The sequence below is a fragment of the Cynocephalus volans genome, chromosome 7 (genome assembly GCF_027409185.1).
Source record: "Cynocephalus volans isolate mCynVol1 chromosome 7, mCynVol1.pri, whole genome shotgun sequence".
Classification (NCBI taxonomy): domain Eukaryota; kingdom Metazoa; phylum Chordata; class Mammalia; order Dermoptera; family Cynocephalidae; genus Cynocephalus; species Cynocephalus volans.
In genome coordinates this window covers 63,955,966-63,969,385 of record NC_084466.1, presented here as the reverse complement: position 1 = coordinate 63,969,385, position 13,420 = coordinate 63,955,966, and the positions used below count along the sequence as shown (strand labels likewise).

The following is a 13,420-nucleotide window of genomic DNA, read 5'->3' as shown; positions in this document are numbered from 1 at the left end:
TCTAGGGAGAATCCATTTCCTTGCTTATCCAGGTTGTTGGCAGGATCCAATGTGTCCTCTAACTGTAACTGAGGCCCTTGTTTTCCTGCTTGCTGTAAGCTGAAGGTTTTACAAGCTGCCACATTCCTTGACTCATGGCCCTCTTCCTCCACCTTCAAAACCAGCAACAGCAAGTCATGTCCTCAAATTGCATCTCTTTGACAAAAACTTCTGAATCCCTCTTCTGTTTTTAATTTTTTAAATACTTTTTTCAATTTTACTTATATTTATTTTTGTGGCGTACAGCGTGTTGTTCAATACATGCATACACTGCACAATGATTCACTTAGGGTAAAGAGCATAGTTGTGTGCACATTAGTCCACTCTTCTCTTCCCCCGTCCCCTCCCAGCCTCTGTTAACCATTATTCTGTCCTCTATTTCTATGAGAGACCATGCAGTATTTGTCTTACTGTCTGACTTACTTTGATTCGCTATTCATTTTTAGTACATCTCATAAATTTTTGTATTGTGGTTATCTTGAGGCTTACAAAAAAACATGTTATAACTGATTCTTTTAGTCTAAAAGCAACTTAACTTTGATATCTAAGAAAAAGGAAAAAAACAAGGCTAGCTCTAGGCTTTGGCTTCATTCCCTTTACTTCTTGACATTTTCTAGTCCCAAGTTACATCTTTTAACACTGCCTGTCTCTCTTACGGTTGTTGCGTTTGTTGTCTTGTGAGGCTTGTCTTTTAGTCTTCACACTAAGGCTGCAAGCGGTTTGTTCACACACACCCCCTCACAACACTGGAGTTTCTGAGGTTGCCTGTGGACTCACTGTACTAGTGAGTTATATACCTTCAGATTTTTTCTTGCTGCTCCTTTGCGTCGTGTTCTTTCAGATTGAAGAACTCCCTTTAGCATTTCTCGTAAGGCAGGTCTAGTGTTGGTGAATTCCCTTAGCTCTTGTTTGTCTAGGAAAGACTTTATTTCTCCTTTATATTTGAAGATTAGTTTTGCCAAATACCGAATTCTTGGCTGACAGTCTTTTTCCTTCAGCACCCTGAATATATCATCCTGGTCTCTTCTAGCCTGTAGGGTTCCTATTGAGGTATCTGCTAAGAGATGTATTGGGGCTCTGTTGAATGTTATGTGTTTCTTTTCTCTAGCTGCTTTCAGTTCCTTTCTTTGTCTTTAGTTTTTGATAATTTGATTGTGATGTGCCTTGGGGTGTTCCTCTTTGGACTGCATTTAATTGGCAACCTCTGAGTTTCCTGTACCTGGACACTGTCATCTTTCTCCATACTTGGGAATTTTTCAGTCATTATTTCCTTGAATATGCTTTCTACATCTCTTCCTTTTTCTTCTCCTTTGGGTATGCCAATTATGCAGAGTTTGTTTAGTTTGAGAGAGTCCCATATTTGCTGTATTTCTGTTTCATTTTTTTTCTTTTTGCTCCTCTGGTTTGATAATTTTGTATGCTTTATCTTTAAGCTCACAGATCCTTTCCTGGGATTGATAAAGCCTGCTGTTGAAGCTTACCATGAAGTTTTTAATTTCATATTATGTATTCTTTATTTCTAGAATTTCTAATTTTTTTTAACTGATTTAATTCCTTTGTCAAGTTTCTCCTTCTGCTCCTGGATCATTTTTCAGATATTTACCTTTCTACCTATATTTTCTTGTGACTCCCTGAACATCCTTAATAGGGTTTTCTGAATTCTCTCAGACATTTTATAAATCCACTGTTCCTCAAGGTGCATTGCTGGTGCTTGGTTTGTTTCCTTTAATGGTGTCATACTTCTCTGTTCTTTCTCCATCCTGGTGTCTTTACATTGATGCCTGGGCATTTGAGGATACTGCTACCTCTTCTAGGTTTTATAGATGTTCTTTGGTGGTATTAGACCTCTACTGGTAAATATCAGAGCTTTGTCTCTGATCTGTGGTTTTTTGTTTTTGTTTATGTTTTTGTTTCAGTTCTGTGTTGGATTATTATCTGCCACCACCACTTTAACTCTGCACTGGAACTAACGTATTGTCCTTTGGTTAATTCCAAAACCGTGGGAACTTCCTGTGGGGATCTGCTCTTGAGCTCTGTGGATGAGCTAAATTGTTGCTTTGCTGCTGATTCTCTGGGCAAGGCTTTTCATTCTGCTGAGGTTTTATTTGTTGGCCTTTTAGTCACTTCCATGTGTTGTGAGGTCAGATATACCCGGGCTGTGGGGAAATTCTGTCCTGGGACTGAATCTTTCCAGAAAACTGTGCCCCTTGCAGTTCTATAGCCCTGAAAAGTCTCCACTAGTGCTAATAACTTTTTTTTTAATTGGGGTAAAATATATATAACATAAAATTTGCCATTTTAAGTGTACCAATTAGTGAATTAATTACAATCACAATATTGAGCACCCATCAGCACTATCCATTTCCAGAACTCTTTCATCATCCCAAATAGCAACTCTAAACAATAACTCCCCATCCCTCCCCCCCCCCGCCCTACCCCAGTTCCTGGTAACCATTGTTTTACTTTCTGTCTTTATGAATTTGCCTATTCAGGCTATCTCATATAAGTGGAATCACAGAATATCTGTATTTTTGTTTTTGACTTATTTTACTTAGCATAATGTTTTCAAGCATCATCCTTGTTTTAGCACATATCAACATTTCCTTCCTTTTTAATGGATAATCTTTTAATGAACATTTGGGTTGTTACCAACTTTTGGCTACAGTGAATAAAAACAATTAGTTTCTTCATTCTCCTGTTGATGGACATTTGAATTGCTGACTTTTTCAGGCTATTGTGAATAAAGCTGCCATAAATATTTTTATAAATATTTTAAACACTGCTATCAGTCTTTTTATGGAGGCTAAAATCTCCCTCCTATACATGAGTGACTAAAGCTACTAAATAAAATCACATAGGAATGCAAATTAGTTTCCCTACAATTCATGGTTTCCAATCTCAGCTAAACCCACAGCACTGTCTCTTAAATGTTCACTTTTCTGTGCTTTGTTTTCTTTTCCCTTCTTCTCAATATAAATAATAGGCATACCTCGGAGATGTTGTGGGTTAGTTTCCAGAACACTGCAATAAAGTGAAAATCACAATAAAACAAGTCACAAGAATTTTTTGATTTCCCAGTGCATATAAAAGTTACGTTTACACTATTTTGTAGTCTAAGTGTGCAATAGCATTATGTCTAAAAAAAATGTATGTACCTTCATTAAAAAATACTTTATTGCTAAAAAATGCTAATAATTACCTGTGCCTTCAGTGAGTCATAATTTTTGCTGGTGGAAGGTCTTGTCTCCATGTTGATGAATACTGACTGATCAGGACAGTGGCTATTGAAGGTTCGGGTGGTTGTGGCAATTCCTCAAAATAGAACAGCAGTGAAGTTTTCCACATTGATTGACTTTTCCTTTAATGAGCATGCTATGCTGTTGAAAGCATTTTAATCACACTTGAACTTTTTTCTAAATTGGAGTTAATCCTCCCAAACCCTGCTGCTGCTTTATCAACTAAGTTTATGTAATATTCTAAATCTTTTGTTGTTATTTCAACAATATTCACAGCATCTTCACCAGAAGTAGATTCCGCCTTAAGAAACTACTTTCTTAGCTCATCCATAAGAAGCAAGCCCTTATCCATTAAAGTTTTATCATAAGATTGTAGCAATTCAGTCTCATCTTCAGGCTCCACTTCTAATTCTAGTTCTCCTGCTATCTCCACCACATCTACAGTTACTTCCTCCACGGAAGTCTTGAACTCAAAATCATCCATGAGGATTGGAATCATCTTCTTCCAAACTCCTGTTAATGTTGATGTTTTGACATCCTCCCTTGAATCACCAATGTTCTTAACGGCATCTAGAATGGTGAATCCTTTCCAGAAGATTTTCAGTTGACTTTGCCCAGATCCACCACAGGAATCACTAGCTATGGCAGCTATAGCCTTAAGAAATGTATTTCTTAAATAAGATTTGAAAGTCAAAATTAATCCTTGATCCATGTGCTGCAGAATGAGTGTTGTGTTAGCAGGCTTGGAAACAACTTAATCTCCCTGTACATCTCCATCAGAGCTCTTGGACGACTAGGTATATTGTCAATGAACAGTAATACTTTGAAAGGAATCTTTTAAAAAAAATTTTCCTAAGCAGTAGGTTTCAACAGTGGGTTTAAAGTATTCAGTAAACCATGCGTAAATAAATGTGCTCTCACCCAGGCTTTGTTGTTCCATATATAGAGCACAGGCAGAGTAGATTTAGCATAATTCTTAAGGGCCTATGAAATCAGAATGGTAAATGAGCATTGGCTCTAACTTAGTCACCAGCTGCCTTAGCCCCTAACAAGAGTCAGCCTGTCCTTCAAAGCTTTGAAGCAAGGCAATGACTTCTCTCTAGCTGTGAAAGTTCCTAGATGGCATCTTCTTCCAATACATTGAAAATCTGTTGAATTACCTTAACTAGATCTTCTGGATAACTTGCTGCAGCTTCTACACCAGCACTTACTGCTTCACCCTTGTCTTAAACCTCATGAATCAACCTCTGCTAGCTTCAAACTTTTCTTCTGCAGCTTCCTCACTTCTGTCAGCCTTCATAGAATTGAAGACAGTTAAGGAGTTGCTCTGGATTAGGCTTTAGCTTAAGGGAATGTTGTGACTGGCTTGATCTTCTACCCAGACCACTTAAACTTTTTCCATATCAGCAATAGGGCTGTTTTGCTTTTTTATCATTCATGAGTTCACTGGAGTGCACTTTTTATTTCCTTCAAGAACTTTTCCTTTGCATTCACATCTTAGTTAACTATTTGGCTCAAGTGGCCTAGCTTTCAGCCTGTCTCTGCTTTCAACATGCCTTCATGACAAAGCTTTTGATTTCTGTCTTTTGACTTAAAGTGAGAGACTTGTGACTCTTCCTTTCCACTTCAACACTTAGAGGACATTGTAGGGTTATTAGTTGGCCTAATTTCAATATTGCTGTGTCTCGGAATAAAGAGGCCCAAGGAAAGGAAGAGAGATGGGAGAACGACTGGTTGGTGGCCCTGTCAGAACACATACATTTATTGATTAAGCTCGCTAATTATATGGTCATGGTTTGTGGTGACCCAAAATGATTACAATAACAACACCAAAGATCACCGATCACAGATCACCATAACATATGATAATAATGAAAAAAGACTGAAATATTGTGAGAATTACCAAAACGTGACACAGAGACACAAACGGAGCACATGCTGTTGGAAAAATGGCACCAATACACTTGCTCTATGCAGAGTTGCCACAAACCTTCAATTTTAAAAAACACAATATATGTGAAGCACAATAAAATGAAGTGTGCCTGTTCCAAACCACCACAACTTTCTTAAAAGCTCCTTTTCAATCTGCACTCTTCTTGCTCTCAAAGATAATCTTAATTTATGTCACCTCAGAGTAATCTCCTCAAACTGATACATAATAGGAGTTAAAAAAAAATCTTTGTTGAACAAATTTTCTGCTTTGTTTTTATTTTTCAATCCATGTAACTGTATATTTTTCATATTCAATGTTAGAATGTACCTCCAGTTCTAGGAGATAAGGTTCACTTCTCCCGTTCAAGACCAGAATCTCCACGTGTGCCCAGGACTCCTTCTCCTCCCATCCCCTGTGAAACTCTGCACCATCAGTCATCCTTCCATGTCAGCCATCTCTTCTCTACTGGTTCCTGTCCATCATTCTGTGAATACTCTTGAGTCCTTGAAAAACTAACAACAACGTTTTTAAGATTCCACATCCCTTTTAGCTTTTATCTAATCTCTCTCCTCCCATTGCATCTAAATTTCTCCAAAGAGAGGTCTACAATTATTATTACCAATTTCCTTCCTCCTATTCCATCTCACCCCATTGCAAATTGGCTTTTGTTCTTACAATTCCACTGAAACTGTTCTCGGCTTTAATGCTACTGAGTTTTTCTCTTGTATTTGACAATTTTGACCATCCTTCTTTTTCAAAATAACTTACTCACTTGGCTTCCGTAATACATTTGGATCTCTCTATGCAATTATCATTTCCTTTTCATCTGTCTGTAGCTGAAACACCAATGTTTCTCTAGGAATACCTCCTCAGAAGATTGCTCTACACATTCTCTCTGGTTTCAGTTAGTATACACTGGTAATTCAAAATCTTTATCTCTAGCACAAAACTCTCCTGTGGGTTTAATATGTCTAAGTCCAACTCTGTGATGGAAAACACAATCCAACCCCAAACCAACATGTTAATCTAAAACCAAGCTTATTTTTTTTCTTCAAACCTCCTCGACTTTAATCTTATTACACTTCAGCATAAAACCAGCCAATGCTTCTCACTGCACTTAAAATAAAACAAAAATTTCTTCACATGATCTCCCAAACTTCATGGGTGTAGCCCCTGTCAAACTCTTGGCCCTCACCTGGGGCCACCCTTTCATTACACCCATGCTGGTCTTCTCTCAGCCTCTGAAGAGTCCAAGCTTTTACCTGCCTCTCCTTATTCCCATTGCATCAAAATCCTTTTACCCATCCTGGTGTTTGTTAAAATTCCTGTATCTCTCCCTGGATTCTAACTCCGTATGGGAAAGTGTCATGCCCCTTTCATTTTCCAATCTAAACCCAGCTCTTAGGACAGAGCTTAGTATTTAGTAAATACCCAATAAATATATTTTACATGATTGATTTATTTCACTTTAACTAGAAATCTGGGAATAACCTTGATTTTTTTTTTTTACCTTGACCCTTCCATTCCCTCCACCCTCTGTCTCATTAATACCAGATCTTGCATATTTCACTTTAATTTCTTAACAATTTGTTCTTTCTTATCTGTGCTTGTTACCACTGCCCTCCTCCTAGTTCTCCTCATCTCTTGCTTGAACTACTCTGACAGCCCCTCAACTGGTCATCTTAAACTCTGATTTATCCCCTCATATCCATATTCTCCATTGCCACCAGCATGACCTAAAACGTGAGTCTGACTCCACCATTTCCCCTATGGAAAATGCTTTAATGACTTTTCATTGCATACAACATAAAGTATAAATACTTTACCTTAGCTCACAAGGCCCCTGATAATCTAGTCCCTGTTTACTTCACCAGGTGAATTTCTCAACACTTGGCCTTGCTCTCTAAGCTCCAGAAACAGCAAACTGCTCTTATTTCCCATCCCATGTTATACATGCTGCTTCGTATCTCTATTCTTTGCATTTATGTTGTAGCTTTCCTGGTGGTGAAGAAATATCCACCCCATCATTGGCTCAACTATCCCTTGCTCTCTCTCCCCTTTAACCTAGCTAATTCATAGTCCACCATACTTGGATCAAATATCACATGCTGCTCTTTGGAACTCACAAATTTTACAACTTGCATCTCCATTATTTTATTTTACTCAGTTGTATTCAATGTTCTGCTTTCCCACTTGGTGGTGAGCTCCTAGGAGCACACAGTAAATACTTCACAAACATCTACCAAATTAATTACAAGCATGAAAGTATAAAATTCAAAGTACATTAGTGCAATTGCTTGTGACAGTAAAAGCAGCCAAACTACAGAAATTACAAGGAGCCAGAACTATCTCAAATGCATTAACTAATTGTTTGGTTCACCGCATTTCACCCAATTTCATTCAGTTGCTGCTCCCTAAGTCCAGCCTTCTATGTCAGGTCTTCCTTGCTCAGCAAGCTAGAGTTCTGATAACAATCCTTAAATACAAAGAATTCAGCACCCTCATTTCTCACTGTATAAGTGCCCACTAGGTGAGTTTTCATTTAACAAGCTCTGCAAGTGAACATTTTCATTTATGTCAGAGCTTGCTTTAAGTCTTCTCTGAGGTCAATTAAGTTTTCCCATAATGCTTTTCAATCTTGGCTTCAATATGCTGTTCATTTTCCCTTGATATGCATACATATCCTATGTTATTTAATCAAAAATATAATGCTTTATTTTAGAAAAACTAATATTTTTGAAGACCAGCTCTTTAAAACTTTTTGATTATAACCAATAGTTTATACTAATTTGCACAATCTCTAAGCTATGAACAAACTGTTGATCCTTCAGTTATGATCAAATTTTAGGAATTTTTACATTTTCTTTAAATGACAGTTATGATAATTTAAAGTATGTAATTATTATAGATCATTCAGTATGAATTTATGATTAGATGCTGTTTATGTAGCTGTATAGGTACATGTGTAGTTATGTGTAGATATATATGTATTTATGTGTATGTGCATATATACATAAACAATTATAGATGTGTGCATACACAGATTAGTATGCATATATATTTTACTTAGCTCTGTCAACTGAGAGAGCATAGAACCAATGACAGACATCCCAATAGCAATGAGGACACCCAGCAAACAAATCATGGTTTTTAAACACCAATTTTCAAGAAAAGGAAACAGGGTTTCCTTAGAGAAACTTCTGATTCTAGTATTAGAGCAGGAAAAACACAATTTACATTACTGTGGAAAAGTACAAATGAGTCAATTAGAAATAAAATACCCATAATGAAGTAGTCTTGTTTCCCTAGTGTTTACTCTTTCTTTTTATGTATGTGATGTGTGACATACAAATATATATATACATTTTACACAGAAATGGTATAATTTTTACATAAGTTTTTACTTCTTTTAGTGACGGAATATATAGCATGAGAATGTACAATTTGTTGGATCATTAATTACAAACAATGCTGGATGAACATCTTTATAAATGAATTTTGATGCACTTCCTTAATTACTGTAAGAATCTTCTTCTGCAAAATGTTGTTCAGCTATTTATGAGTCCTTGTCTCTTTGCCCTCAACCTACATTCAGTTTGTTAAACTCTAATTAGAAGAAGTACCGTTTTTTGGCATTTGGTTAAGGTTTAGGGTTAAAACTTTCATTAGGTGTTAAATAATTACCAGTTCATATGTGGAAAGAAATTCATCTCTTCTGTGCCTAAATAACAACATTCTTACTGGAGTTCAAAGGATATTAGATATCATAAAGGCCAGTCTCTTTTCTTAGTTCATAGATTAGAAAACTGAGGGCCAAAATGGTTAAGTTATCTTTTCCAGATCAAATAAATAATTATCATCAACTTTAAAGTCAAAACTCTAGGTTTCCTAATTCCAAGTGCAGTACTTTTTCCATATTCAAAAAGGCTGACAAGGGATAGGTGCAAGGTTCTCACCTGAACTGCCTTCGATGATTTGTGTTAATTTAATACATATTTAGATGACAGATCCCTAGATATACATTCACTAGACTCATATTAATTGCCATCTATGTAGCTGGTAGGATTATTTTTAACACCATAATAAGAAGCAAATCAGCTAATTAGAACAGAATAAGAATTACTGTACTGAATAGCAAAAAAACTGCTAGCTGCTTTCAAAAGAAAAATCAATCCTTTCCTAAATGATATAGTCTTTATTTGCTGTGTTTATAATCTCAGACTAACAACCTTACCCATGTGGAAGATCAGTAATCAAATTAAAGGCAATGATGAAAATTCTAAGGAACTTAAGTTGTTGAATTTCAAAGGGAATTACTTTGATAGGATTATTTCTCAGTTTCAGTATCTGTAAATTTTTGAGACACAATATCTGGAGAACAGAAAAGAGAAACAAACATAAGTGGAATAATGAAGTATGCAAATCCCTATTTGTTACTTTTTGTAAACTCTTTGAACTGATGTAGTAGAATCAGTGTAGCAATGTTAATTGGCTATATCACATATCTCAATAAATACTCTCAGTAAACCTTCAAAATAAGTGACCAGCATTAATTTGAATGATATGGTGACACAGTGCAACTACTGCACTCATATACCCTTGGCATAAGAATATGGGATATTCTAAATGGGAAATAATATTTTCTAAATGGGCAAGTCATCCTTTTTGATGAAATTCATAGTTTCATAGAAGGCAACCATGTAGAGATGAGGGAGGAAGGGGGTATCTGCAGAACCAGAAAGATTAGTTCATAGTGTTGTTGAAATCTTTTACTTCCCTGCTAATCTTCCGCCTACTTACTTGTTCCACGCTTTATTGAAAGTGGGGTATTTTGAAGTGTCCAGCTATTATTGTTGAATTTTCTATTTTTTCATCTAATTCTTTCAGTTTTTGCCTCATGTACTTTGGGCCTTTGTTGTTAAATACATGTATGTTTACAATGTTATATTATCCTGATAGATTGACAAAATGTTCCTCTTTATTTCTGGTAACATATTTTGTTTTAAAATCTATTTTGTTTGATACTAGTATAGTCACTCTAGCTTTCTTGTGGTTGCAGTTTACATGATATACCTTTTCTCATGCTTTTACTTTTAACCTCTTTGTATCTTTCAATCTTAAATGTGTCACCCATAGACAGTACTCATACATCATTGGACTTTGATTTTTAATCCATTCTAACAATCTGTACCTTTTGACTGGATTGTTCGATGTATTAACATTTAATGCTACTATTGACATGACTGGGTTTCCATCTGCCATTTTACTTTTATTTTTCTCTATGTCTTGTCCATTTTTTCCTCCTTTACTGCTTTCTTTTGCATCAAACGAATATTTTCTAATGTAACATTTTAATTACTTCAGTGATTGTTTCAGTATATTCTCTGGAGTTATTTTATTAGTGGTTGCTTTAGAGGTTATAATATACACCTTAACTTGTTAGAATCTACTCCAGATTTACACTAACTTAATTCCAGGGAGATATAAAAATGTTCTTCCTATATATTCTATTCCATTTTCCTTTTCTTGTGTTATAATTTTTGTGCATATTATGTCCATATGTTATGGACCTAACAATACCTCATTATAATTATTACTGTTTATGATTTTAAGTCTGTTAAAGGAGCTGAGAGAAGAACAGAGACCAAGCATATGTTTACAGGGTTCGTTACAGTAACCTTCTCATTTAACATTTCTTCTTTTACCTTCTCCTGTCCTAAACTATGTTAGCAGACCCTGTGCTCTGCCTGATTTCACCATCTTGAATTTTCTATGAAACCTGTAATAACTTCAATTACCTCACTCACCCCAGTCCCCAGTCTTCTATTAATTGTCTTTACTCCATGTTAATAACTGGGCATCAGTAGCCTCCCCCCAGTACAGCCGGTCTAAGCCTGGATATTCCATCCTCACTGGAATATTTTATCTATGGTGATACAACACAGATTTGCATCTTAATGCAAGTTCTATTGTTTTCTGTCACTTTAAAAACGAGCATTTTAAACCTTACATATGAATAGCTCCCTTGTATTTGTACATTACTTTTTAGCAGATGGAGTATTCTTTGGCAGATACACAAGCCTTATCTGTGTCTACTTATAAGAAAGTTTAAATTAACATGAAGAACTAAGATTCCTATATTCCTTGGGAATTCTTGTCAATTTGTCCTAGTCAAATTAACAAAACTGGTCTTATGTATTAGAAAAGAAAAAATGTCTTCTTAGTGTGAATAAAAATGCAGTATTATAAAGTAAGTATAGAAAATATGTTTTCTATACTATATATTTGAAATAGAAGAATTGCTAAAAATCAATTCACTAAATGCCACTACTCTGGAAGTCAATTCACAAAACAACCAATCACACAGGGACCAATGAAACAATGACTAAAGACACTGAAAACACAATCTTCTCTACTCGTAATGGCTCATTTATTTAAAGTGACATTAAATTAACTCACCCCATATCTGGTTATCCTTGATACATTTTATTAAGCATAATATCCTATTTCAGTCTATGGTAATTAAAACTTGTTATGTTACCTGGTCACTAACTTAGTTTTTAAAGCTTCTGACTAGCACATGGATAAGGTTTCTTTTAGGTTTCATTCAAACTTAGAAGAATAAGTAAATTATTTAATATACATTGTATAATTATGAGAACATATTTGAGAGCCTGATTATAACATAGTCTTTGAGGACTATGGCAATGGGACTTCCTAAAAAAGATGTACTGTACTTTTTGTACTTTTGAAAATAAGCATCAGTTTTTTGGATGCAATCCAAAATATACTTACTTTATAGTAACTGGAGGGTATTATTTTATTTATTATGATTATTATTCACAATTATAAATCACAGCAATATGTACAGTAATAAAAATGGACTCACTTCCATGGGAAAGTCACGAAGATCATTAAATGATAAATCAAGATATATTAATTGAAAAGCCAAAGGTGTTAAGTCTGGACATTTCAGAAGAAAAAAGCCCTAAAAGAATGTGACAGGAGATAAAATGTTAATTTTTAGCAATGCACAAAATATTTTATACAATAGTAAAAAAAAATGAGCATGTTATCTGAATGACAATATTTGACACAATATGCTAACAAGTCTACACTCACTTCCCAAAATTTCTTGTTAAATACACCAATCTCGGACTGAAGAAAACTTATGCCTTGCTATGGACTGAATGTTTATGTCCTCCCCCAAAATCATATATTGAAGCTGTATGATGGTATTAGGAAATGAGGCCTTTGGGAGGTAATTAGGTTTAGATGAGGTCATGAGGGACCCCTCTGGTAGGATTAGTGCCCCCATGAAAAGAGGAGGGGCCAGAGCACTAGGTCTCTGCTGTGTGAGGATATAGCAAGAAGGCAGCCATCTGCAAGAAAGCTCTCACTAGGAACCAAGTCAGATAAATTATCTTGGATTTCCCAGGCTCCAGAACTGTGAGAAATAACTGTTATTTAAGCTACCCATCCACAGCATTTTGTTATAGCAGCCCAAACTGACTAAGATACGTCTGGTGCCCTCCTTTAATGCTCCAGGAAAGTTGGAATATTTGTTTTTTAGGGATCAGAGAATCAGTAGTGATCAACTGAATGATTCAAGGAACTCTAATGCAAGAGGATCAAACCTCAGCCTGTAGCAATGGGAGGCTCTACTGCCAGTGCATGATGCTGTGTCATGTACTAGATAAAAATACACAGGTTCATGGCCAAAGAACCTCAGAATTGGCAGCACTGGGTTCAAGACTGACGTACTATTAAAGTATTAATATTTGCCAAAGTCTATACATTGGTAGTAGACAAAAGCAGGTGTCCTTTTTTCCTGTCATTAAACATTTTTTCTTCTCTAAAGAACTAGTGGCACACTAAATGATGTGGCAGAAATGATGTCTGTCACTGTCTCTAATCACTCTATTTAGTGTGTTCAGATAACTAGTGGCTTTACATTTCCTTCTGCCTGGAAAGTTCTTTCCCCATCTATTCCCATGAATTACTTCATTCTCAGTTCATTTACTGCCTATCATCATTTGCCTGCTCATAAGTCAGCTGACCAGAGAGGCCTATGACCGACACATCATAAATAGCAACCTCCCAGACCAGTGCCTGATCTACGGCTCCCTGTCCCATTCACTTGCTTTATTCTTCTTCATAGCTCTTATCACTACAGAACACACTACACATAAATGCATGTATGTATGTATGA

At 35.8% G+C, this 13,420-nt stretch overlaps 1 protein-coding gene across 1 annotated transcript in view; it reads right to left on the bottom strand.

The window, feature by feature from the left end:
* The window catches only part of LRRC63 (leucine rich repeat containing 63), a 59,333-nt gene that overhangs the window by 15,950 nt on the left and 29,963 nt on the right, over nt 1-13,420 (bottom strand). The window contains exons 6-7 of the mRNA XM_063101537.1: nt 12,098-12,196; nt 9,443-9,579 (exon numbers count right to left, since the gene is read on the bottom strand). Coding sequence (XP_062957607.1) covers nt 9,443-9,579; nt 12,098-12,196 — 236 coding nt within the window. The remainder of the gene's footprint in view (nt 1-9,442; nt 9,580-12,097; nt 12,197-13,420) is intronic.